This window comes from Hemicordylus capensis, chromosome 4, assembly GCF_027244095.1.
Source record: "Hemicordylus capensis ecotype Gifberg chromosome 4, rHemCap1.1.pri, whole genome shotgun sequence".
In the NCBI taxonomy this organism is placed as follows: Eukaryota; Metazoa; Chordata; class Lepidosauria; order Squamata; family Cordylidae; genus Hemicordylus; species Hemicordylus capensis.
Window position 1 is genome coordinate 173,135,407 of NC_069660.1, and position 24,516 is coordinate 173,159,922.

At 45.3% G+C, this 24,516-nt stretch overlaps 1 protein-coding gene across 7 annotated transcripts in view; it reads right to left on the bottom strand.

Moving 5' to 3' along the window:
- PSD2 (pleckstrin and Sec7 domain containing 2) overlaps positions 1-24,516 on the bottom strand; it is a 121,081-nt gene that overhangs the window by 5,260 nt on the left and 91,305 nt on the right. For all 7 annotated transcript variants that reach the window (XM_053248331.1, XM_053248332.1, XM_053248330.1 and 4 more), the window contains exons 10-14: positions 12,507-12,697; positions 8,039-8,109; positions 7,345-7,502; positions 6,744-6,888; positions 4,617-4,760 (exon numbers count right to left, since the gene is read on the bottom strand). In XM_053248331.1, the coding sequence (XP_053104306.1) occupies positions 4,617-4,760; positions 6,744-6,888; positions 7,345-7,502; positions 8,039-8,109; positions 12,507-12,697 (709 nt within the window). The remainder of the gene's footprint in view (positions 1-4,616; positions 4,761-6,743; positions 6,889-7,344; positions 7,503-8,038; positions 8,110-12,506; positions 12,698-24,516) is intronic.

The following is a 24,516-nucleotide window of genomic DNA, read 5'->3' on the forward strand; positions in this document are numbered from 1 at the left end:
GTGGGAGTGCTAATTAAGAGGCAATTTTTCAATAATGCTCTGGCCACACTGAAGACATGAGGAAGACATCGGAGGCAGAAGCGATAAAGAGAGAGTACAATAGGTCTGAAATCTTAAAAGTGCTTTGTTAGTTCATACTACACAGGCTAGTGCTGCCAACTGCATTTTAAGTGAAAATAATTAACCACAAATCAGCTCTGAAAAAGGATAAAATAACGCAAAAGCCACTGAAATGCAACAGGTTGGCAATGCTGCTGTCTAGCTAGCTAGTAAGCAATTAGAGATGTTACTGAATTTCTCTTTTGCTGAACTTTGCAGGGAACACATGGTGGGTTGTTGGTTATAAGATGTGGGTATCTCTACAGATTCTATGGAGTCTCCACATTTATAGAAAAATACTTATTTTGCAATATATCATTGCATCTGCTGTTTGGATAAGAACTACTTCATTTACTACTTGAAAAATTATGTATTTAAACATGGCGATAGGCAAAAAATCTGAGGAATTTTAGTAGATGACAACAAAATGGAAATCCAAGGAAACTGTGAAATTCTGGTGGAACATAAATGGGGCTGTGGGGAATTGTTTCTCATGCTCCCACCCAGTAAGCACTTCATGCGGGTACAGGAGGAGGACAAGGGACTGCTCTGGGGGAAGGGCACCTTGGTGGCTACCCTGGTGACCCAGGGACATTTGCCCTTTTTGTCCAATGGTGACTATGCTACTGAACAGAAACCCTCACCCCCCTGAGGGTCCTTATCAGGCTATTCAAAGTCACAGAAGAAAATATGTCCTACATGGTGCCTAAGCAGTCCAGCTGCTTCTAGAATTACCCAGATCATCAGACATCTAGGAGGATAGCCAAAGGGGGGGGTGGGGGGGCGGATCTTGCATTTTGAACTCAAGCCTCTCCTGCCTAACAAAGCAAGCAGTTCAATGCTTGCTCCAGGAGGAAAAGGAAGTGAGACAGCCTATCCTCTGGCTGCACCTGGGTCCCATGTAAAGGAGGGGAGGGGAAGCAGGAGTGGGCAGGGTGGGGGTCCGATAGACATATCAGAACTCCCAAAGAGTTCTGTGATGACAGCAGGGATGTATTGTTACAGAGAGCAGAGTTCTGGAATAAAAGCAAGAGTTCCGACTGTAGGAGGTTCCTGATATCATTATGGAACTCCCTCTGACAGTGCCCAGCAGAGGCCATGTTGGCTCTGACATGACAGTTGGACCAACATGACTCATGGCCCTAGTATAAAGCTATCTGGGAGACATGCAGTAATGAGAACCATCCGATCTAGGTAACAACATTTAAGATGTGGATCAGTTTGTCAAAGGCTGCATAATTGCTTCACACATAGGACCAGAGATGTACCTAGTTAATTTTGGAGCCTGGACCTAAAGGCCTTTGGAGGCCCCCCTCCCCTGCAAATTAAGCATCATCATGCTCAGCCGGGGGACCACACAACCTGGGACAGACTAAAGAGGATATGGGGGACCCCAGGGGCTGTGGAGGCCCTGGATTTCGGCCTGGGGGTCCAGGGGTAAGAGCGCATCTGCATAAGACATTAAGCCCTTATGCTACAGAGTAGGCTTGTGCATTTTGATTTGGGCACAAATCGATTTGTGCCCGAAAATGGCAATTTTGGATTATTTGTCTACAAATCGAAACCAGAATTAGACCTCCGATCATTTTTGTTTCCAAACCGAAATGACCTCCTCTTGGATCTGAAGTTTGTGTACTTCAGAAAACACTTTGTAGCTCCATTTGCATTTCAGCATTGCATTTTGTCCTGTTGGTCTCTCCACTCAGCAACTGAGTGTTTGTCAGAAGGATTAGCAATTAGCATAGCAGAAAATAAGATATGCAAAAAGGGGCACATCTTCTTTGAAGACACACATTTTCTTGGGCATGAATGATTTAGTTGAGAATGTGTTGTATTGTATTTCAGTTGTGTACTAAGAATGCAATGATTAACCTGAAGAGCAGCCAATACAGTGTCAACTCTAAGTAACAATATGCGGAGCTTCTACTTTGCTAGCAAAAGCCCTCCCTACCCTTTTCTCTCTCTGCTTCTCCTGTATTTTCAGCCTTTTAAAAAAAAGGCATGTGAAGGTGATTATTTACTTTTATTTATACTTTAAATAGACTTTTATACTGCATTCTAGTTTTTCATGCTTTTAGAAAGATTGGCTTGGGAGAGAAGGGGATTATATCTACTTTTATGTGTAAAACATATTTCATCCATGCTTGCATGCCAGCCTGCCTGCACAGCAGCCTCTACTTGTTGAATTCCCCCAGACTTTTTAAATGTTAATTTATTGTTGAGTGAGTTTATATATATATATATATATATGAATGTCTCTGCTGCTGCTCTTTGTACTTTGTATTTATTGTTTTTATACTTGTGTCTTAAATTTTTTAAATCAGATTTGTCTCATATTTTTAGCTTAATATTTTAACTGTATCATATTTATAATCTTGTTTTTAAATTTTGGTGTAAACTGCCTTGGGAATGTTTTAATGAAAGGCGGTATATAAATTTAACAATAAATAAATACATAAATAAATAATATATCACCTTTCCTTAATTATTTATTTTGTCATAACACATTGTACTTGTACTTATTATTCATTATATCCCACCTTTCCTTAGATACAATCCTGAGGCTTTATTCCTTTCAAGGCTGTGTTTGTGTCTTTTGGCCCACCAGAGAAGAGAAAAGCCTTGCTCTTCTCCAAATTATTCAATCTTTTTTAAAAATTATCTTGGGAGAGAGGGGGATTCTATTTAATTTTGGTATTTGAATGTAATATTTCTTTCTTCCTGGCCTGCACTGCAAGCAAGCCTCCTGCCTCCCGGAGCAACCTCTCCATGTGGGAGGAGGGAAAGAAAGGGAAATGTGCAAAGGGATGATTTTTAAGTAATTGCTGGAGACTGCGTGTCTTTGTGGGATTTGGGGCAGAAAGAGGTCTGCTGGGGCAAAACAGTGGGTTGGGTGGAAGTGCCCCAAGGGGTGCTTGCCACAACTCAGACTCTTCCCATGGAACTGGCCTGAGGGCTGCTTTCTTAGGAATTGTCAAAATTGGAGTGTCTTTGGGGCAGATTTGGGGCAGAAAGGGGTCTGCTGGGGCAGAACAGTGGGTTGAGTGGAAGTGCCCCAAAGGGTGCCTGCCACCACCCAGATTTCAAAGGAATTGATCAAAGGGTTTATTTTTTGTGATTTGGGGAAGTTTGAGTGTCTTTAATCTTTCCCCCATAGGGAATAATGGAGGTTTCAGCAGCCCCATAACTGCACTTGGCGTGGTGCCCCATAACTGCACTTGGCGTGGTGCAGTTATAACTGCACTGGCGTGGTGCTGAGCAAGTAGTGGCGTAGTGCACACAGGGTGCCAACCACCCTGCTGGATTGCTAACCCATTGGGGTACTGGGCTTTGTTGTTTCTGAGGTGTTCAGTTTAGAGTCTCTGGTAGCAAATAAGATTTTTAATGAAAAACCATGAATCCACTCTCATATGCTACCAGAGAATCTACTCTCAGAACACCTCTAGAACAACTAAACCTTGTACTTCATGGGTTGGCAACCCATGTGGGTGGTTAGCATCCTATGTGCACTACACCGCCACTTGCTCTGGGCCACCTCAGTGCCCCTCAAGTGGAGTTATGGGACTGCAGGAACCTCCATTATACCCTACGAGGAAAATCTGAAAGACGCGTAACTTCATTAATTCTTTAAAAATCAGCCCTTTGCCAAATTCCTCTGAAAAAATTGTGGTAGCTTCCTTGTACCACCTGGGCACTACCACCAACCACACTCCACTCTGGGCCACCCCTCCCCCCCTTCATGAAGCTATACTTTCCTGAAATCTCCATTACACCCTATGGGGAAAATCTGAAAAACTTGCAAACTTCAAAAATTCACCCAAAATCAGCCGTTTGCCAAATTCCTTTGAAATTTTTGTAGTAGCTTCCACTCATTGGGCACTATAACCCCCACCCACTCTTTTGGCCATGTGACCCATTTTTTAATCTGAATTAATTCGGATTTGGACTAATTCCGATACAAAGCAAAACGGGGATGATTGGGAAGGCTTAATTTCGGACATAATACAAAATGGGGTTGATTCGGATTCAAATCGAAACAGAAAAAATACAAAATGTGCAACCCTACTACAGAGGGATACACTGTTAGTCCAGAGAGAGGCAGAGAGGTTTAAAGGTTTGCTTGGCAGGGTTTCATGCATTTCTGCAGGCAAGAAACAGCTTTTTAACTTCTCCTTTTCTTTCTTTCTTTCTTTCTTTCTTTCTTTCTTTCTTTCTTTCTTTCATTCGATTTCTATACCGAAATAACAAATAAATAAGATGGCTCCCTGTCCCCAAAAGGCTCACAATCTAAAAAGAAACATAAGAGAGACATCAGCAACAGTCACTGGAAGTACTGTGCTGGGGGTGGATAGGGCCAGTTACTCTCCCACTGCTCAATAAAGAGAATCACCACAGTAAAAAGTGCCTCTTTGCCAAGTTAATATGCTTGCTTGATGCATACTTCAGCCACCCTCTCTAGGCTTATCAGCATCTATCTATCTCCAAAGACATCGGCTGGAAGATGTGTGAAGTCTTACCTCAAATATTAAGTAATGCTCTTTCAAACGATATTCTTCAGCCTCTTTTGATTTTAGGCCTTTCACTATTGGATGTAGCTTATGCTCAGTTAACTCATCCGCAATCTGTCTCATTTTATTCTCATGAGACTGCAGCTGTTCCTCCTGGAGAGAGAGAGACAGATGGAAAGAGAGGATGGCCTAGTTTATCTAACAGCTTAAGGTGCTTCAGCACTGAACACTTAAATGAAAAACAAAAGGTCCTGCCAGACGTCATATTTTTTCCTGGAGATATTCAACTGGGGCTGGACCTAGGTCCCTTTAACCTCTGGATTTCACAGGTTTTTTTCATGAACTCAGAATATGATATATAGCTGCCAAACATGAGTATTTGAAGAGGATCAAAAGCTGATGATCATGGAGAGCCAATATGGCATAGTGGTTACAGTGTTGGACTAGGACCGGGAAGACCCGAGTTAAAATCCACATTCAGCTTTGAAGCTCACTGGGTGACTCTGGGCCAGTCATGTACTGTATCTCTCAGCCTAAGCTACCTTGGAGGGTCTTGTGAGGATAAACACAACCATATACACCACTCTAGGCTCATTGGAGGAGAAGTGGAATATAAATGTAAAAGTAAATAATTTTTGGAGTACATCTATATGGAGCCATGACTACCTTTCACAAATTAGTAAATCAGTTCTTTAGATGGGGCAATTCATTATTGGAAATTACTATGTTGAAGGACCATCAAGTTATGAATTGGCATTTCATTTTAATTAATGTGTACTGCTGGGTGTTTCAGTAGGCAAACCTAAGACATGCATTTTCACATATCCAGGGAAGTTCTCTTCCAAGCCACACCCACTAGACAACTCTCCAAATAATTCACATACACTGTGTGCCATGCCATCGTGTAACTGTGCGGGTTCTGTGTGTTCATGAGTTCCATTCATGAGTTGCTTGATGAGTTCCATTCTAGTCGAAAACACAGCTATTTGAACCTGCTCATATTGCTGGAATACAGAGATACAATAACCTATTTTGTCTTGCAAGATAGCTACCCAGTCCGGCCCAATATTGTTTACTCTGATTGGCAGCAATTCTCCAAGGTCTTTCCCAGCCCTGGTCTCTGAAACTGTTTTTAACAGGAGATGCTGGGATTTATAGCAAGGTATGTGCTATACCATTGAGCTAGGGTACCATGCTAGAAGCTATGGCATGTGGCCAGGAGCGGAGGGAAGCTGGCGGCCCATGTTCGGCTGCAGCCTCATGCTCCCTGGCCCTGCCCCTGCATCTGATGTCAGATGCAGGGGCGTGGTCTCCCTCCCAAATGGGGCCACACAGCCCCATTTCGAAGGGAGATCGGCCCGCGCTGCGTTGGCCCCATTTGGGAGGGAGATCGGCCCCACTACATTGGCATCGAAGCCAGAAGCGGCTCTCCCTGCCTTTCAAAGGGGAGAGTCACTCCAGCTTTGCTTGCCAATGCAGTGCGGGCCGATTTTGGTCACAGCCCCGTTTTGGAGCGAAATAACATCCCCCCCCCCAACCCTGACGTCAGATGCAGGGGCGTGTCTGGAGCCGCAAGGCATGGCAGCTCGGGTTCTTTGAACCCATTCGCCCAGTGGTGGCTCCACCCCTGCATGTGGCTAAGTTCAGCTCTAAACCATCCCCACATTGTTCTCCAAACATTAAAACAAGAAAGAAAAAAGAATTCCTTCCTCCAACTATAATGGGAGCTTATGATATGCTAGCACCATCTGCTGGATCTCAGAAGAAGAAATCTCACTTGATTGTAAGCTATCAAGGGCAAGCCCCTCCAAAATCTCAAAAGAAGCATTTTTGTTGGAATATTTTTACCCAGAAGACTCTCACCAAAAGTGATAGTCTAGAAAACTTGCAACAATGGAGGAATTGGAACAAAAGCACCTGCCAGGCTGTAAACTCTGATGCTTGCATCCTGCATTTATTCAAAAAACAGTTTCAAGTATGTCAACGAGGATGAGACATTTGCTTTCCATAATCTCTGTTTGTGACCTCGCCTCACAACCAGCTCTGTGACAATATGAGATTCTCTGTACAAGTGTGAATCTGGTGAGGAAACAAAGCGACCCCAGGGCAAGATACATGCACAGACTTTCATCGTACCTGACAGAGCTTGGTTGTACACGCTGGCAAGAGAGGGCGGCAGAATTTCTTCATGGAGCAGATAGCAGCTGGAAATGCAGGGGCAGAGAAAATGGCAGCCACGAGGTTGATCCTTAGGATCCAGGACAGCATTTCTCCTTTGCTCCTATGAAAGGAGAAAGGCAGAGTTGGAGGAGGGAGGTTAGAGATACAACAAGAAAATACATACATGCTAGTAGGAAGGAAGGAAGGAAGGAAAAGACAGACAGACTAAAGGCTAATTTTTAAACTACCTCTAGGAAAGACCTCTAGTTTGGTCTTTAAGAATTAAAAGGATGTCCATAATTATAATATGGTTGCAATTTATTGCCCGGCTTGTTTTGCTTTCTGGAGAATAGCTGCAGTGTCCATAATTTGATAGGTGAAAAGGCAAATAACCAAGGGCGGCTCCAGGTCTCAGGGGACTCATGACAAACAGCCCTCCTACCTGGGTGGGCCACAAGAGAGTTTCTCTGCCAGCAACTAATAATGGGCATAGCAAAGGTCTCAGGGATCACCAGTGGGCCCTTCAATGGCCCAGTTCTGGCACTAGGCCCCACATGGGTTCTGCTGTGGTACTTACGGGGCTTGAAAGAGGAACACTCTCCAGTCTGCTGTCTTTAGCTTCAGCACATTGGATTTTTTGCTATAATCAGAGGCTTTTGTGGCTAAGGCATGGTGTATGCGGATAGCATTCTTTAGATCTACTTCAGAAAGATCTTTGTCAGGCTTATATTCATCCTGCAAAGTAGAAGATTGATAAAGATAACAATTCAGTCAGTATCATGCTGGAAGGGATTCATTAGGCTTCCTAAACTTTCTCTTGTAATGAATTTGCATGTTGAAAGATAAGACCTCTTCAAGGGTGGGTGGGAGGGAAGCAGTCCACACCCCTTCCTAGGACTGTTAAGGGGTGACATGGGTGTTATGGGAACCACAGGATCTGAGCAACTGGAGTTTGCCCTTCCTGGAAATACCCACTCAGAGGAGCTCAGGAATGTGAGGAATCTAGTGCCTCCTCATCTGCACCCTTGGTCCATCTTCCCTGCTCCAGCCTCTGCTTTGACCTTTTCCCATCCCAAGTCTCTTGCTTTGCTCTCAGTGGCTCCCTGTCTCTAGCTTTTTCTGTCTCTCTTGCCTTCCACTCCAGCCTCCATTCTGGATCACGCAACCCTCTTTGCCCCAGTTGGAGGCTATGTTGTTGACAGCCAGCCTTGAGAACACTGGACTTTGGGCGTGAGCTCATATCACGAGATTGAGTGGCCAATTATCTTTACCTTTTGCAAATACAGAATGGTGCCTTTGAGCACAGCATAAAACTTCTTCCACCCTCTTCGTCCTCTAGGAGCTGCAAAACAAGGAGGCAATGATTTCTCATGATCTCAGAGCCACTTGAGTGCTGAACTAAACAGAATGTGGGCATTCCATGACTGAAGCTCTCAATATCTTTTTTTCTTGCTCTAAAAGCAGTGTATTTGGGGGCGGGGGAGGATATGCATTGGAGCTGCAGTGCAGGGCAAGAGGGAATGGTCATTACTCCAATGCCAGTTAGGAAGCTGCCATATACTGAGTCAGACCATTGGTCTATCTAGCTCAGTATTGTCTTCACAGACTGGAAGTGGCTTCTCCAAGGTTGCAGGCAGGAATCTTTCTCAGCCCTATTGGGGAGATGCTGCCAGGGAAGAAACTTGGAACTTTCTGCTCTTCCCAGAGTGGCTCCATCCCCTGATGGAGGACAGGGATGTTCTCTGACTTAAATGTCAATCCACCCTCCCAAAAACTGCTGCTTGCAGAGCCTTTGAAATACACATAGCTAGATATAGTATAGGAAACCCACCCGAGCAGAGTGAACTTGGAAAGCTGAAGGAAAAACTAGACTATGACTAGATAGGTCCATCTGGCTCAGTATTGTCTACCCAGACTGGCAACAGTTGCAGAAAGGAATCTCTCTCAGTCCAATCTTGGAGATGCCAGGGAGGGAACTTGGAACCTTCTGCATGATGCAGATGCTCCTCCCAGAGTGGCTCCATCCCCTGAGGTAAATATCTTCCAGTGCTCACACATCAAGTCTCCCATTCATATGCAACCAGGACGGACCCTCCTTAGCTAAGGGGACAAATCATGCTTGCTACCACAAGACCAGCTCTCCTCTATAAAAACCTTGAAAGAATAGATTAGATTATAATATTTCAGAGCAATTTCTGAAGCAATGTTTTGTAATTGGGAACAGATACTCTTGACATATAAGAAGTATGATAGTTTTGATGTGTTAAATGAAACAATTGCTGGAGAAGGATCAGGCCTGCACTTCTATGCAAAACACTTTATAAGAAGCCACTTCTATTTCAGAGCAGTAACAGGCAAGAATGGCAAAAGATGGTGCAGGCTTATCATCTCGGTAACTTTAATCAAATGGTGCTGGGTTCATACTGAGAACAGTTAAACAGAGAAGATAGATTGGGGTGGACTATGAGCACCCTTTCTACATTCCTAATACAATGGCACTGAAATAGTAACATCTTGAGCCCTTTCTCACAATTGGAGAAAGGACTCTAAAGGGGCGAGGGAAGAAAGCCTCTAAATGCTTACCTCCCCTGCAGACGATCCTCTCTCCCTTGCTGAGTGAGTGAATCGCTCACCCAGACGATTGCTGGCTCCTGCCAGCAGCAGGGAGTTTCTGGGGCCAGGAGGCCCCTGGAACTTCCATAATGCACCACGTGAGTGCACGGTGCATTATGGGGAGCCTCCCCACACTGGGCGGGGAGCTGCTCATGTGTAGGTGCCACACGGAACCACACGGCACCTACACATGACCCATTAGCCTGGATTCAGGGCACGCTTGCACCTTAAGCCTTGGCTAACAGCTGGGGCTAGGGATGTGTGAACTGGTTCAGGGGTTCAAGGTTTGGGGTTTGGGTTAGAACTGAACCCTGCCCCCCCCAAGTCCGGCCAGACTGAACCCAACCCCCCTCACCAGTTCACAATTTAAAAATAAGATAATTTTTTTTTTAACTTGTAGCCCCTTTGCGGGGCTTCCTAAAGGTGGGGTGTCTGCAAAGGTTTCCCCTCCCCCCACCGGCCATTTAAGTCACCGCTGCAACCCATCCCGGGCTGATTTTCGGCCCGTTCAGGCCTGCAAATATCTGCGCGGTGGCCATTTTGGAGGCTGCCATGCATGCTCACATGGCTTATATGAGGCCTGGCAAGGTCTAGGGCCTGGCAAGGACCATTTGAGCATGCGCGACAGCCATTTTTCATTTTTTTAAAATGGCCACTGAAAATAAAATGGCCATTGTGCATGCTCAAATGGCCTCTGTGAGGCCTGGCATGGCCTAGGGCCTCATAGAGGGCATTTGAGCATGTCCGGCGGCCACTTTGTTTTCAGCGGCCATTAAAAGAAATATTTTTTTAAATGGCTGTTGTGCATGCTCAAATGGTCCCTGTGAGGCCCTAGGTCTTGCCAGGCCTCACAGAGGCCATTTGAGCATGCACAGCGGCCTCCAAAATGGCCACCGTGTCGATTTTTGCAGGCCCGAGCCTGGGATGGGCTGTGATGGTAACTTAAGAGGTCAGCGGAGGGAGGAGGAACCTTTGCAGACACCCCCCCCCCGGTGGCCTTTAGGAAATCCCCCCAAAGGGGATACAGGTAATATTTATTTATTTATTTATTTTTAATTCGTGAAACCCACCCCCCCGAGACCGAACTGAACTGGGGGGAGTTCAGGGGGTGTTGGACCGAACTGGCCCAGTCAGTTCGCACTCAAACCAAACTGGGCCAGACGATTCCGTGCACACCTCTAGCTGGGGCACCCAACAGGGTTTGCCACCATGCTGCCACCAGGAGCCGTGTGGCTCCCAGAGGTTCACATGCGCTGGCAAACTGAGCTGGGCTTCCCTAGACTGGTTTTGCCTGTGCATGTGAATAGCCCCTTTCTTAACTGCAATAACCAAGCTAGCCTTCCCATTAATCTAATTGCAGTCAGATTATGTGGGTACGGCCAATTCATCAGTTGCCACCAGTAGTGTGGTAGCTGCTTTCCTGTGGCTTCTACCCATGCCACTCTTGTAACATGTGGATCCAGGAACCACCCAATCATTTTGGGAATGATGGGTGGGAATGATGGTGGGCATGATGGTGAGGTTCTTCACCACCCAATCATTTTCTGACCAGGAGAGAGGCAGGGCAGGATCTGTGTTACAAGGAACCATGCAATGGAACCCATGTGGTTCTTTGATCCAAATATTATGAGAATGGGGCAGAAAGATGCTCCAGGGAACTGGCTGTCATGCCACTAGCAGTGACACACAAAGGGATATCTTCTTTGTTAATTTGCAGTGCTAGTTGTGAAAGCATCATTCACAATAGCAAGCAGGCTTCCCCTGAGCCCGTTATTTGTTGACATCATCTGTATCATGAACAATCCAAGGGGAATCCAAAGTGAATATATCAATAAAATTTGGTATTGTATAGATAGTAAATAATATTGCTTACAATTCATAAATACATGCAGGTATATATCTTCCACATCTAAGACCATGTGTGTAAAATATGTTTCTAAATTCCATACAAGTCCTTATGAGGTATCAATTTAGAATTTTGCCAGTAATTCAAAAGAGGAATGAAGACAATCTTACGGTAATCACCAAGGGTGGTCTCAAAAGATCTTGGTCAGTCCAATACTCCTGTAGTCACCAAGGGGTATGGTATCAAAAATTTAGTTCTAGCCAGATGAGTTTTAACCAATGACTGGCCTTTTCTCCTATCTTGTTTCCACACAACGTTTGGTTAGGAGCCTTGGGATAGAGATATTGACCATCATAATTTTTTAGAAATTGTTGATTCTTTGTAAGGAGAATGGAAGTATTCAGCTGTTGCCACTGAGGGAGACCAGTCATTGCTTGAAACGTGTCTGGCTGCAACTAAATTTTTAACACCATACTCCTTGGTGACTACAGAAGTATTGGACTGAACAAGATTTTGTTGGATATGGAGTTCCAGTGCATAGACATTTTGCACTGACTATTCTAATGACCACTAGGGGCATTGGGAGTAGAAGTAGTTAGTGAGGTAGTTATTAGTAGAGGTAGTTAGTGACTTACCTGTCCCTGCTTGCTCTTTCTCTCATCTCTCATCTTTCTCTCTCCCTACCTATTCATTATGTAGCCTTTATATGGTATTAGGTCTTTTCTATCCAAATGCACTTCACCAATAAATCAGTTTAGTTTAGACTCTACAGTGATCTCCACATAGCTGCAACAACTAAATAGCTGCAACAACTAAATTCCACACTCTGTAACTGGAGTGGTAGCTTCCTTGGCACTTTGCTAAATAATCACAAACCCCAACAGACTTCTGGAGAGATTACCTTAAGACTCCCTTCATTTCCCTTTTGAATAGAACTTGATTACTGGCAAAATTCTAAATGGATGCCTCATGAAGACGTCTATGAAATGTAGAAAAAAATAATACACACACAGAGAGAGAGAGTTTTTAATTATTTTCTATGATCTAAGATGTGGAAGATATATGTCTGTATGTATTCGTGTATTGTATGTAATATTATTTACTATCTATACAATCCCAAAATCTAATTATATTGACATATTCCCTTTGGATTCCCTTTAGATTGTTCTTTGCTAATGGTGAATCCAATATCCATAGGTTCTTTTGCTGTTTCTTAATCATCTGTGTCACTCCACCATGCTTCTCTGGCTCTCCTCTCTTTGTCGCACATTAACACCTACTTCTCTTCCCATCCATGTCAGCATGAGTTTTCCGAGTGAGGATGCCATGCTTATAGGTAACAGCATTCTGGACTTGAGGAACATCCAGGAAAGGGTTACTTCCATCCACTATCCTTGTGACTTTCTTCGCACTGGCACCCAGTTTATCATCTACCAGTTCTGACAAAGATTTTCTGAGTTCATCTTCATCACTTGGAAATAAAGCAAAATAAATATATTATATAGGATCACACTGAAAAGTCAAATATTTCATTTTAAAATTGTGTGTGTGTGTGTGTGTGTGTGTGTGTGTGAGAGAGAGAGAGAGAGAGAGAGAGAGAGAGAGAGAGAGAGAGAGAGAGAGAGTCACTACGATGTCATTTATTTTGTTAAGAATGGGACCTTGTCATTAATTAGTCTCATCACTCCAGTAACACCAGGGGTCATAGAGAACATATTGTTATGGAATCAGAGGAGGTGGTGGTACAAGTCCTCTTTTAGCTCTGTTCCTGTGTTATGTTTACACACATATAATTGATGACCCTGAATGCACATAGAGATCTGTGCACACATACCGTTATCCACACATTTTGTTCAATGCATATAAAGTAGTGTTCTTTCTATCTCTACCCTGTGTTTGAAGAGGCCTGTACCCAGGTTCATTTTTAAAATGAATGCACTCATTAACAGAAAAGCATGTACATGTGTACAAACACCTGTACACATGTACAATGTAATGTCTGATAAAGGCTTTAAGTTGTCCATGCCTCACACATTCCCTGAATGTGTGAAGGGGGAATGGGAGCATGCTGACTAGCAATGCCCCCTGCACGGATCTGTGGCCCCATACATCTTGGGCCTGTATGCAAAGCAAGTGCTGACATACAGAGGCTTTCCTCACACAACTTCTGCCTGGGGAGTGGGTATCTAATTTTATCAAGGCAGGCAGTGGCGGCCGGTGAGGGTGGCACCCCGGTTGGGGGGGTTGCCTTTAAAAATAAATTAACAGGTGCTTACCAGTGTTAGGGCAGCACCTCCAAGCTGCCTCAAGCAACGGAGCTCCGCCTGGCATCCCTACAGGGCAGCAGCGTGCAGAGGCCAGGGCCATGCCACTGCCCCACAGGGTATCCCAGAGTGCTGCTGCTTGAGGCAGCTTGCAGATGCTGCCCTAACACTGGTAAGGGCATTAATTTAATGTTAATTTATTTTAATGTTAATTTATTTTTAAAGGCACCTCTCACTGCCCCCACCCCCCAGCTGCTACTGAAGGTAGGGGACATGGCTGGCTGGCACACTCCCATTTGTCCCCCTTCATGAGTTCTGCAGCATAATGCTTGACTAGGGCTAAAGAGAACCTACACATGGGCTTGGTTCACACAATTGTTCAAATCTAGGTTTAGAACATAAAAACGGCCATGCTGGATCAGGCCCAAGGCCTATCTAGACCAGCATCCTGTTTCACTCAGTGGCCCACCAGATGCCTCTGGGAAGCCCACAGACAAGAGCTGAGGGCATGCCCTCTTTCCTGCTGTTGCTCCTCTGAAACCTTGCTTCTGAGACTGGAGGTGGGTTAACATGGATTTAATGTGGGTAATTGACATTGGTGTGATTGTGTGAACTAAGACTGGAATCTTAGCTGCATCTTGGGCCATAAACCATCTTGGTATGGTTTCTTGGTATGGTTTCATACAATCACACTAAAGTCATTAACCCACATTAAACCTAGAGTCAAATGACTATGTGAACCAGGCCAAGGATTCCTTTTCACTAAATGTGAAAACTTATGTAATAGCAGATTTCACTGCATTACCTTTTGGGACATTGCTAACTTAAAAGTAATTTGGACAATATGGAATATAGACATTGGTTGGCATGATAAAGAAATTTACTCAAAGTAATCCCATTGAAATTAAAAGGTCAAATTCAGCATTGTCCTTTTAATTTCAATGGGACTGCTTTGAGTGATTTTCCTCATCATGTCAGCCATTTTAAATTTGATGTGCTATCTGAGGCGATGCATCTTCACTTGGAAGTACTGTATGCCCCAGTGAGTCAAGAGGGCTTACTTTCAGATAAGTGTGCTTAGGACTGCAGCTTAGTTTCATTTTTAATGATTACTACCATTGCAGGCTTGGTTGCCTTGATTTCAGTGAATGGATCTATCAATATGAGGCGCTTCACACAATTGGTGTGAAGCGCCGTCAGGGTTAGTGTAGGGAGCCATCCCTGGGTGGCCGGATCGGATGCCCACACGATTGCCAGCTCCGTTGCAGAGCTGGCAGGGGCAGTGGGGATCAGGGGCCAGCCGGCCCCTGGAAGTTCCAGGATGCCCTGTGCAAGCACCCGGGGCATTCTGGAGAGACCCCCAGGGGCCGAGAGGCTTGTTTTAGCCTCCTGGCGGGGGTCTCCTCATGTGTTGCCATGGTGCAGAGCTGCGGCATGGCAGCACATGATCAACTAAATGGGGTTAGTGGAACGCTTGCTCCGCTAACTCCATTTAAGGGGAGGGGTAATTTTGGTAGGTTGCTGCCGGGAGCCGTGTGGCTTCCGTGGCAGCAGATGACCTGGAGAAATCAGGCTAGGCTCTCTTAGTCCGATCTCTCCTGGTTGTGGGAACAGCGTCTATGATTTGCCAAAGGTGTCACTTAATGGGTAGTCAGGGACTTGACAAAATAATGTTTCCCAAAATAGGGGTGTTGATGGAACCAATTCCAGTGGTTCAATTCGAATTTGAGCGGAATACAAAATGGCCCACCAGCCTGTGATCCAGTCCAAACCAGTTTGTCGAGCCTGTTTGGTGAGCCAGGCCAATTCAGTTCAGAACTGATTCGATCCGGCTTGAGCAGCATGCAAGTAAAGAGGGATCTGGTGAGGATTCCCCATTAAAAGTAAAGGGGGGGAATCCTGCTTGCCTTTTAAAAAAAACCTCCTAATGGGGGCGGCAAGAGGGCACCTCATCATTGGAGGTGACAGTGGCAGAACAGCTCCTCTGAACTCCAGACCATATCCAGTGCTCCAGAGCATGCACAGAAGCTGGAACCAGGCCGCGCTGTTCAGAGGAACCGTGCTGCTGCTGCTGCCACCCCCCATTAGGTGACCTCTCGCTGCCGCCCAGTGAAAGTTTTTTAAAGGCAGGCAGGGTCCCTCCCTGCGCTTGTAAACAGGAATCCTCACTGGATTCCCCTTTACAACCAAGCCCCTAGAACTGCCAAGCTGGTTCCAAACCGGTTCCATTACAACTGAGGCCAGTTCAGCTCAAACTTGGATGGGCACTCCTTTTATGGAGTGCCGGATCCAGTTCAGAAGAGCTGTCTGTTGCTGCCCCCCACTAAGAGTTTCTTAAAGATAGGAAGGTTCCACCCTTTGCTTGTAAACGGGAATCCTCTACAATGGATTCCCCCCATAAAAGGGGGATTGGCACCCCTTTTATCGAGTCTGGTCCAGTTCAAGTCTGAACCGGTTGAAATGGCCCAGTTCTATTCGGACAAGGTTAGAATAGAACTGGTGGTGTGCACACCTATCCCAAAAGGAAATGCCTATTTAGAGAAGGGCTATATGGGCTTTAATGCAGAATGCGTAATTCTAGAAGAAATCCAGAGTTCCTTCAAGAATTCAAGTGTAACTCTTCAAAAACCCTATTTGGTGGGGTGGAGGGTAGGCCAGGGCCAGCTCCAGCTTGATGGGAACCTTTGGCATGTGAATAGTTTTTATGGGGGACCTAGTGGCGGCAGCGTCTCCCTTTTGTCAAATGGAAGGGGTGATTTCTTCTTCCACCCAGTGAGGAGGAGGAAGAGCTGCTGCCACTGCCATTAATGCATCACCCCTCTTCACCTGTGGGAAGGTGGAAGGTGGATGGATGGTGCTACTGAAGAATGCAGTGTAGATCCTCATCCTTCTTCCTCCACCCTTCCCATCCATGAATGTGGTATCAATCATCTTCATTTCTTACTTCTCATCACCCTTTGAAGATAGGAGGGGAAGAAGTGCTAACAAGTATCTTAGCAGTGGCTCCCCCTCCCCCTTAGCAAATAAGCTTTCCTCCCAGAGGGCTTTGGGAGGAAAGCTCATTCACTGACAGGGAGGAGAAGAGGAAGCAGCAGTGCTATGAGTCTTTTGTGCAGCGGCTTCCCTCTCCCACTCACTCCGCCTCATCCACAAATGAAAACTTCCCCCAGCGACATGCCCATTTGTGGATGGAAAGACAGATGGGAGAAGGTACTTGTGGCATGACAGACTTGAAACAGCACTTTCTCTTCCCAGCACACCCCATATGAGCTCTGGGGTCTCAGGGGTCACTCAAGGGTCCTTGAGATGGTGCCCATCTTGGCTGGCTGCTGATGCTGCCCCTACAGAGGGGCCTTACACATCTTGGAACTGTAAGTCTCCAATACTGTCTCACTCAAAGGAAATGAAACTCCATAGTATTGTCCCTGGAACATCTTACTATTTGAGGAACTGGGGAGTGAATAATAGTGGCTAGCATTATACACAGCCCACCACCTCCATAATGGTTCACCCTGGGGCTGCCGAAGTCTTCAGAGGCAGCCTCTACACTGTTTTGAAGCAACAACTGTGGAAGCTGCATTTCCAGAGGTTTCCCCATTCATGACAATGGGGGAACCTCCAGAAACGTAGCATCTGCAATTGCTATTTCAAAACAGCATCGAGGCTGCCTTTGAAGTTTGCAGCAGCTCTGGAGCAGACTATGATGAAGGTAGTGGGCTGAGCATCATGTCAGTCAGCATCTTATGTCTACCTTGGGTTTTTAAATTATGCCTATAAGGCAATATTTCACAGTGAAATGTACTATAATTTTGTATTTAATCATTTATGAGCTGTCAGGCACAGTGTCTTAGAAATTCTACATCAGGGTAGGCAACGATGGCTCTCCTGCTGTTGTTTATTTTATTTTTATTATTTATTTATTTTATTTCTATACCGCCTGACTCCAAAGGCTCTAGGCGGTTTACAAAAAGAAACACAATAAAAACAGAATAAAACCAACTATGAAACAATTAACATTTAAAACATTCAAAGATCACCACAATTTAAAAAAATTAAACAATTAAAAATTTAAAAAATTCAGAGATTATTAAAAGCCCCATGATGGAAGTTGTAGTTCAACAATAGCTGGAGAACCAACGTTGTCTATCCCTGTTTTACATAATAAAATCCTATTCACATCACAACTTTTTTCTTTACTGCTATGGCCCCACTGACACTCATGACACAATCCTGAACAGGATAGCTTGAGAGCCTCTGGATACTTTTTTCCCTTGCTTCTCTTAGATGGTATAGGTTGACATGTTCATGTGTCAGGTTGCGTGAAAATGATTACTATGTTCTGCGGTCAGACACAAGGCTTTCTGTGGTTTGCCCTATGTCCACTGTCTCTCAGAAACAGATTGCCCTGAGCAGCTGTAAGCTAAGGCAGGTCTGCAGCAGAAAAAACTTCTGCAGAAGCTCTCCCTCTTTGCTGCTTATGGCAGCTTGACATATTATGCAGTAGTGAATCATCCTACCTCTGTGACACATTGATGTCTGAGCTTAGCTATTCCAACACTGGCTACCACCCATCTCCCCACAGAGAAGATGCATAATGACGTCCCTCACATGTTACACTAGAAGCATGGAAACAAGACCTGGGTCTTCTGGGTCTTTTTTTGGCATAATATTTGAATAATATGATATTTGCATAATTTTCGAAGCCCCCTGATTCAAACACATTCATGCTTCCTGAGGTAGTGTTTGGTCTTAATGCATTTTTAATGTCTACAAGCGTGTGTTGTGTCTACAGAGGTATGTTATAGCTAATGCACATCTCATGTACTCTTTGGCAGAAAAAAGGCATCTGACAAGAGGGAGCTAATCAAAGCATAAAGATACTTCCATCATTCGTAGCGAGAGGTCTCTTTGACAAGAACGAAAGTCTTGCAATGTTCTGCAATCCTTTTTATTATTACTTTGCACCAAATTGTATCAGTCCTGGAATCTATATTCCTGCCTTTGCAGGGCAATGAGCTGCATGCCTATCTGCCTATCTATCTAGCTATCCATCTATCATCTATCTATCCATCTAGGTGTTCAGAAGATGCACTTTCTGTGAACTCCCTTACATAAACTTTCCCTCAAATGCTTGTGCCTAGCCAAATTGAGACAGATAAAGGGCTCCCCCCAGTGGATTGTTTTAATGAAATCTGTGGTGAGTCGTGGAAGTGGTTGCAGAAGTAAAGCAGAGTTCAGTAAAATAAATCAGTGTTTTAAAACTGCCCCCACTCCCAGGTTTTGCTTTCATTTCTTCAACTTTGATCATTTATTTCCAATGGGTGTTGCATCGTACAACTCTGCCTGCACAACTTTAAGTCGGGGTGGAACTGTCTGTTCCACAACAGCAAGGACACAGGGCTTTTACATACACGCAGCAGGAGGGGTGGTGCTCAGCTGCCTGCAGCTTGCTGTGCTGTATCCCAAGTGAGTTTTAACCAGTGCAGAATAGAGTGGAACTATTACTGCTCATGATCTGGACTTTATGCCTCTGTTAATGCAACCCAAGCCTGCACTGGCTTTTCAAGCAGCTGCCTCACACTGCTAGCTCAATGTTCAACAGGTTGTCTGCCTAAGACACCTAGGCCGCTTTCACATGTACGGCTGCTAAGCATGTCTTCTCCATCCTTTACTTGTGCATTTGATGCAGGATGTTACATGTGTCTCTATTAAACTTCATCTTGTTGTTTTGGCCCAATATTCAAGCCTGTCCAGACCGCATTGAATCTTGATTCTGTCTTCCAAGGTATTAGCTACCCCCCACCCCAGCTTTGTGACATCTGTAGATTTTATAAGCATCCCGTCTACTCCCTCCAAGTCATTTCTGAAAATGTTGAACAGCACAGGGCCTAGGACAGAGGCCTGTGGCATGCCACTTGAGACCTTTCTCTAGGAGGACATGGAGCCATTGATGTGTACTTGCTGAGGATGTTTGTTCAAACAGCTGCACCTGACTCACATGCAGTGCAGTGCACTGTCCCTGGAAGGGCTGGGCACACACACACTGTCTCCATTAAATCCCCAAATCATGTCCTTGCATCTAAGGAACTCACAGAGTCTCCATGGTGTCTAAGGATTGTGCAATCATTGCAGTGGTGAACTTCCCATTGGGAATAATTGCAGACTCAATGGTGCAGCGATTGCATAGTTCTTAGGAGCCACGGAGCCTGTTTGCCTTTGCTAGATGTGAGGATGGGATTTGGAGATTGAATGGAGACAGCAGGAACTCCAGCCCGTCCAGGGGCAGCGTGCTGCACTGTATGTGAGCCATTAGCATCATCTCGTCTACAGTTTCCCAACCTGTCAGTAAGGATGTCATGAGAGACTTTAGCCCTCTTCAGACATTCAGCACTCACACAGCTCTGAAAGCAGGGAAGAAGTCTTGAACCAGCACTGTCACTTGCCCCCTTCAGCCAGATGCCCATGGTTATGACTCTGTTTGTCTGAAGGAGGGAGCACCGTAATTGTGATGGCTGGCACTTCCATGAGCAGCTACTTGGATCGCCCGAGGCTGCCACTCAAAGAAGTGCCAGCCATCACTGTTATGGTACTTCTCCTTCCAGACAAATGGAGCCGTAATTGTGAGTGGCTGGCTGGAGGGGGTGAGTGACAGCTCTGGGGCGGTACTTCCTCCCTGCTTTTGGTGCTGTAAGCATGAGCACTGAAGGCTGGAAGAGTTGGACACTTGTATAATGAGTGTATGATATACACAGATACAGATCTGTTCACAGGTACAGTTATTCACATGTTATGTTGAACACAAGTACAGCAGTACACTTCCTATCTTTACCATGCTCCTGTGCGGCTTGCCTCCAAGTTCACTTTTTAAATAAATGCAGATACACTCACTCACAAAAAAACATGTCCCTATGTACAGATATCTGTACACACATACCACACAATGTCTGAATAGGACTTTTGTCAAATGCACTGCTGAAATCAAGATACATTATATTGATAGCCTTGCCACAATCTACTAAACCTGTAATGCCCTTGAAAAAGGAGATGGAGTTAATCTGGCATGACTTGGTCTTGATAAATTCATGCTGGCTTCTTTTCTAAGGTTAATAATCTGTTGAATGTTCCCTGGAGATAGTGTCATTCAAAACATGGTTGAAATGTTTGAGAAGAGTGCAGGAGAAAAAGCCCCCTAAGGAAGGCATTCTTTGATCTAAGGAAAATGTAGGCCATGAATAGTTTTGGCGTAGCCTAAACAGAATACTAGCATGTTGCTGATGATGCTAGAAATAAATAAGAGATTAAAGTGCCATTTTTGAAAGCACGTACACCTCGATAAAAGCTAACCTTGATTTATTTATTTAAACTATTTAAGCCCCAACTCTTTTTCACAGGGATTCATGAAGTAGCTAACAAATATAAAATCACAATAAAACCTTTAACACATCAGTGAATCAGCTACAGAGACCAAATATAACAGCAGCATCAAATCATGTTAAAATATTGCAACCGAAATAAACTTTAAAACAACATTTAGTTAAATCCTGGTTGCATGATAACAGATGTGAAGGGAGGGAGGGCTGCTGTAAGGTGAATGGATTCGTGTGTAAAATGTAATGTGTGGAATGTGCAGCATTCTATATTGGAGAAACAGGAAGAGCACTAATGAAAAGATATAAAGAACATCTGGCTGATATGCAGCATAATAAAAACCGAACAAAACCGTGGGTGATACATATAAAAAAACATCATAATGGAAAAGGGACTGAAAAAACAGGTTGCTCACCTGTAACTGATGATCTAGAAGGGATCCGTTGTATTCATAACATTGGGTTCTGCGCCTGCGCAGTGACCTCACGGACCGATTAGCTAGCTCCTCGCTCCGCCCCTAACTGCCATGCACGAGGCCGTGCTGCTCTTATCAGTAGCAGTTGGGGCGTGTCTCTTTCAGTTTCTGGAGGACCGATCGTTGACCATTTGAAGTCCTTACATGATCTTGTCCTGCTCATTCACTGTGGGGAGGTCCGGGCGGGTCTTATGAATACAACAGATCCCTTCCAGATCATCAGTTACAGGTGAGCAACCTGTTTATCTGGATAGTGATCCGTTGCATTCATAACATTGGGTGATTAGCCAGCTGTAACCCTGGTGGTAGGTATCAGTCACGGCAGGACCCTTTTCAACACACTCTGCCCAAACTTTCCTTCCTTCAACTGGCGAATGTCCAGGGCATAATGCCGTATGAATGGTTGGCTGGATGCCCAAGTTGCTGTTCTACAGATGTCATGCATCGGCACCCCTGCCAAATCTGCTGCCGAGGATGCATAGGCCCTAGTTGAATGCGCAGTAATGGAGCCTGGCGGAAGCTTCCCCTGAACAGTATAAGCCAACCTTACTGCTTGTACAATCCACTGGGCCAATCTTTGCCTTGAGACTGGTTTTCCCCAGAGCGTCCTTTATAGAGGACAAATAGCTTCTTAGTTCATCGCATATAGCTTGTTGCTTCCATGTAGTACAAACCGCGATCAAGAAAGCAGTCTTTAGAGTCCGCAAATGTAAAGAAGCCGCAGACATGAGCTCAAACGGCTCCCGAGTCATTGCCTGTAAGACCAGTGTTAAATCCCATTGCTGCTGTGGGCGCCGTATTGGCGGGAATAAGTTATTCAAGCCTTTGAGGAACTTCTTGCATTCGGGATGGGAAAACACTGTAGTTTCGTCCCAACCCCTATGCTCTGCCGATATAGCTGCCAAATGAACCCTCAGCGACGTGTTCGCTAAGCCCGTCAACTTGAGCATTGTCATGTACAACAACACCTGAGTCACACTTGCCCTCCTTGGGAAGAAACCTTGTTCCTTGGCATATTGTTTAAAACGCCTCCATTTACTATCGTAAATCTGGCGCATTGACTTTTTCCTATTATTCAGTAGTATTCTACTTAGTAGCCTATACGCCACGCTGTCAGTCTTAGAACTTCCACCTGAGGATGTCGCAACGCTCCCTCGCTCTGAGTCAACAAGTCCGGCACGTTGGGAAACTTGTGGCAGACCCCTTTCGACATACGTAGTACCGCTGAAAACCACTGTTTTGGCCACCACGGCGTTATCAAGATACCCTTTGTTGCGTCCCTGAGCATCTGCACAACAGCCTTCGATATCAACAGCTGCGGGGGAGAAAGGTAGAATAGACTCCTGGTCCACTTGTATTGAAAAGCGTCCCCTTTTGATCCCGTGCCTACACCCACACGTGAGCAATACATCGGACACTTTGCGTTTGGAGCTGTTGCAAACAGATCCACAGTTGGCCATCCCCACTTGTTGAAGAGGGGCCTTAGGTAGTCCATACTTATCTCCCACTCGTGGTTGTGACTGCACAGCAGTGACCTGCTGAGACCATCTGCCTGTACATTGTCGACTCCCTTGATGTGTACTGCCATCAACACTACGTCTCGAGCTATGCACCAGTCCCAAATGTCCTGACTCAGCACGCAAAGCAACCGTGAGACCGTACCCCCTTGTTTGTTCAGGTACGCCATCACTGTGGTGTTGTCCAGATGGACCTGCACAACCTTTCCTTGCAACAGGGGCTGAAATGCCTTTAGGGCCAAAAATACCGCTAGGAGTTCCAGGTAGTTTATATGTCTGCTCGCTTGCTGACTCGGCCAGTGTCCTTGTATCTGATGTTGCAGACAATGCGCTCCCCAACCCTGTAGGGAGGCATCCGTTGTCATACTGCACGCCGGGGTAAGCGGCTGATAAGGTGTCCCCGACAGCAAGTTGGTCTGGATTGTCCACCAACTCAGAGAATCCAACACCACGCCCAGCAGTGTCAGTCGCATGTGCTGACTGTCGTGGTTTGGTCGGAAATGCTTCAGATACCAGTTCTGCAGCGTGCGCATACGTAGCCGAGTGTTTCAGACCGTCGTATTGCACGATGCCATCAGTCCCAGGAGCCTCTGTATTGACACCGCCCTTTGTTCTGGGTGTTGTTGAAACAGGTGAATAAGCTCCTTGATCTGTAGGAACCTGGATTCCGGTAGGTACGCCTTCTTCTCCTGCATGTCCAATACTGCGCCTATGTAATCGACCCTCCGTCTGGGTTCCAACCTGGATTTTTTCAGATTCACCGTTCTCCACAGGTCCCTTAGAAGATTTAACACACACTGGACTTGCGAAAGTAACTCTTCTCTGTCGTCGCTGACCATCAACCAATCGTCCAAATACGGATATATTACTATACCCATAGTTCTCAGATGCGCCACCACCGCCGCCATCACTTTGGTGAATACCTGTGGCACCGTGGATAACCCGAACGGCACATATTGGTATGCTGTACTTCCGACGGTGAAACGCAGGTATCTCCGATGGTCTTCCCGAATGCCTATGTGAAAGTAGGCGTCCTTCAGGTCTAGAGTGACTGCCCATTCCTCCTGTACTAGAAGGTGTAAGATACTCTGTAAGGTTATCATTCTGAATTTTCTTCTATCTACATACATATTCAGTTCTCTCAAGTCCATAATGGCCCTTATGCCCCCATCCTTCTTGGGGATTTGAAAATAGCGGGAGTAGAAGCCCCGCATCCTGTCCACCCACCTCACTGGCACAATTGCCTGTTTTTTTATCAACTCCTGTACCTCTTCCAACAACACTTGGGTAGGTCTGGTATACACTATCCCCTGAAAGGGTGGCAAAGTCTTGAACTCTATTGCATAGCCAGACTCTACGATCTTCAAAACCCACTGATCTGATGTTATATGGTGCTACGCTTGGGCGTGGCTGGCCAGCTTGATGGTGTTGCTGATCCACACAAGACCGATGTTGCGGGTCTTGGGCTCTATTTGCTCTGGTGTTGTTGGTCTCATAGGTGATGGAGGAGTCAGAGGTGGATGGACCGTCCCATCAAAGAGACTGTTTTTGTTGATCTTTGCCCTGTTTTTGACCTCTTTGGCGTTGGGCAAAAGGCTTATTACGTTGGTAAGGCTTATAGCGTCTCTTGTATTCTCTCTTATCTTGCCTATAGGCCATCCGGCCT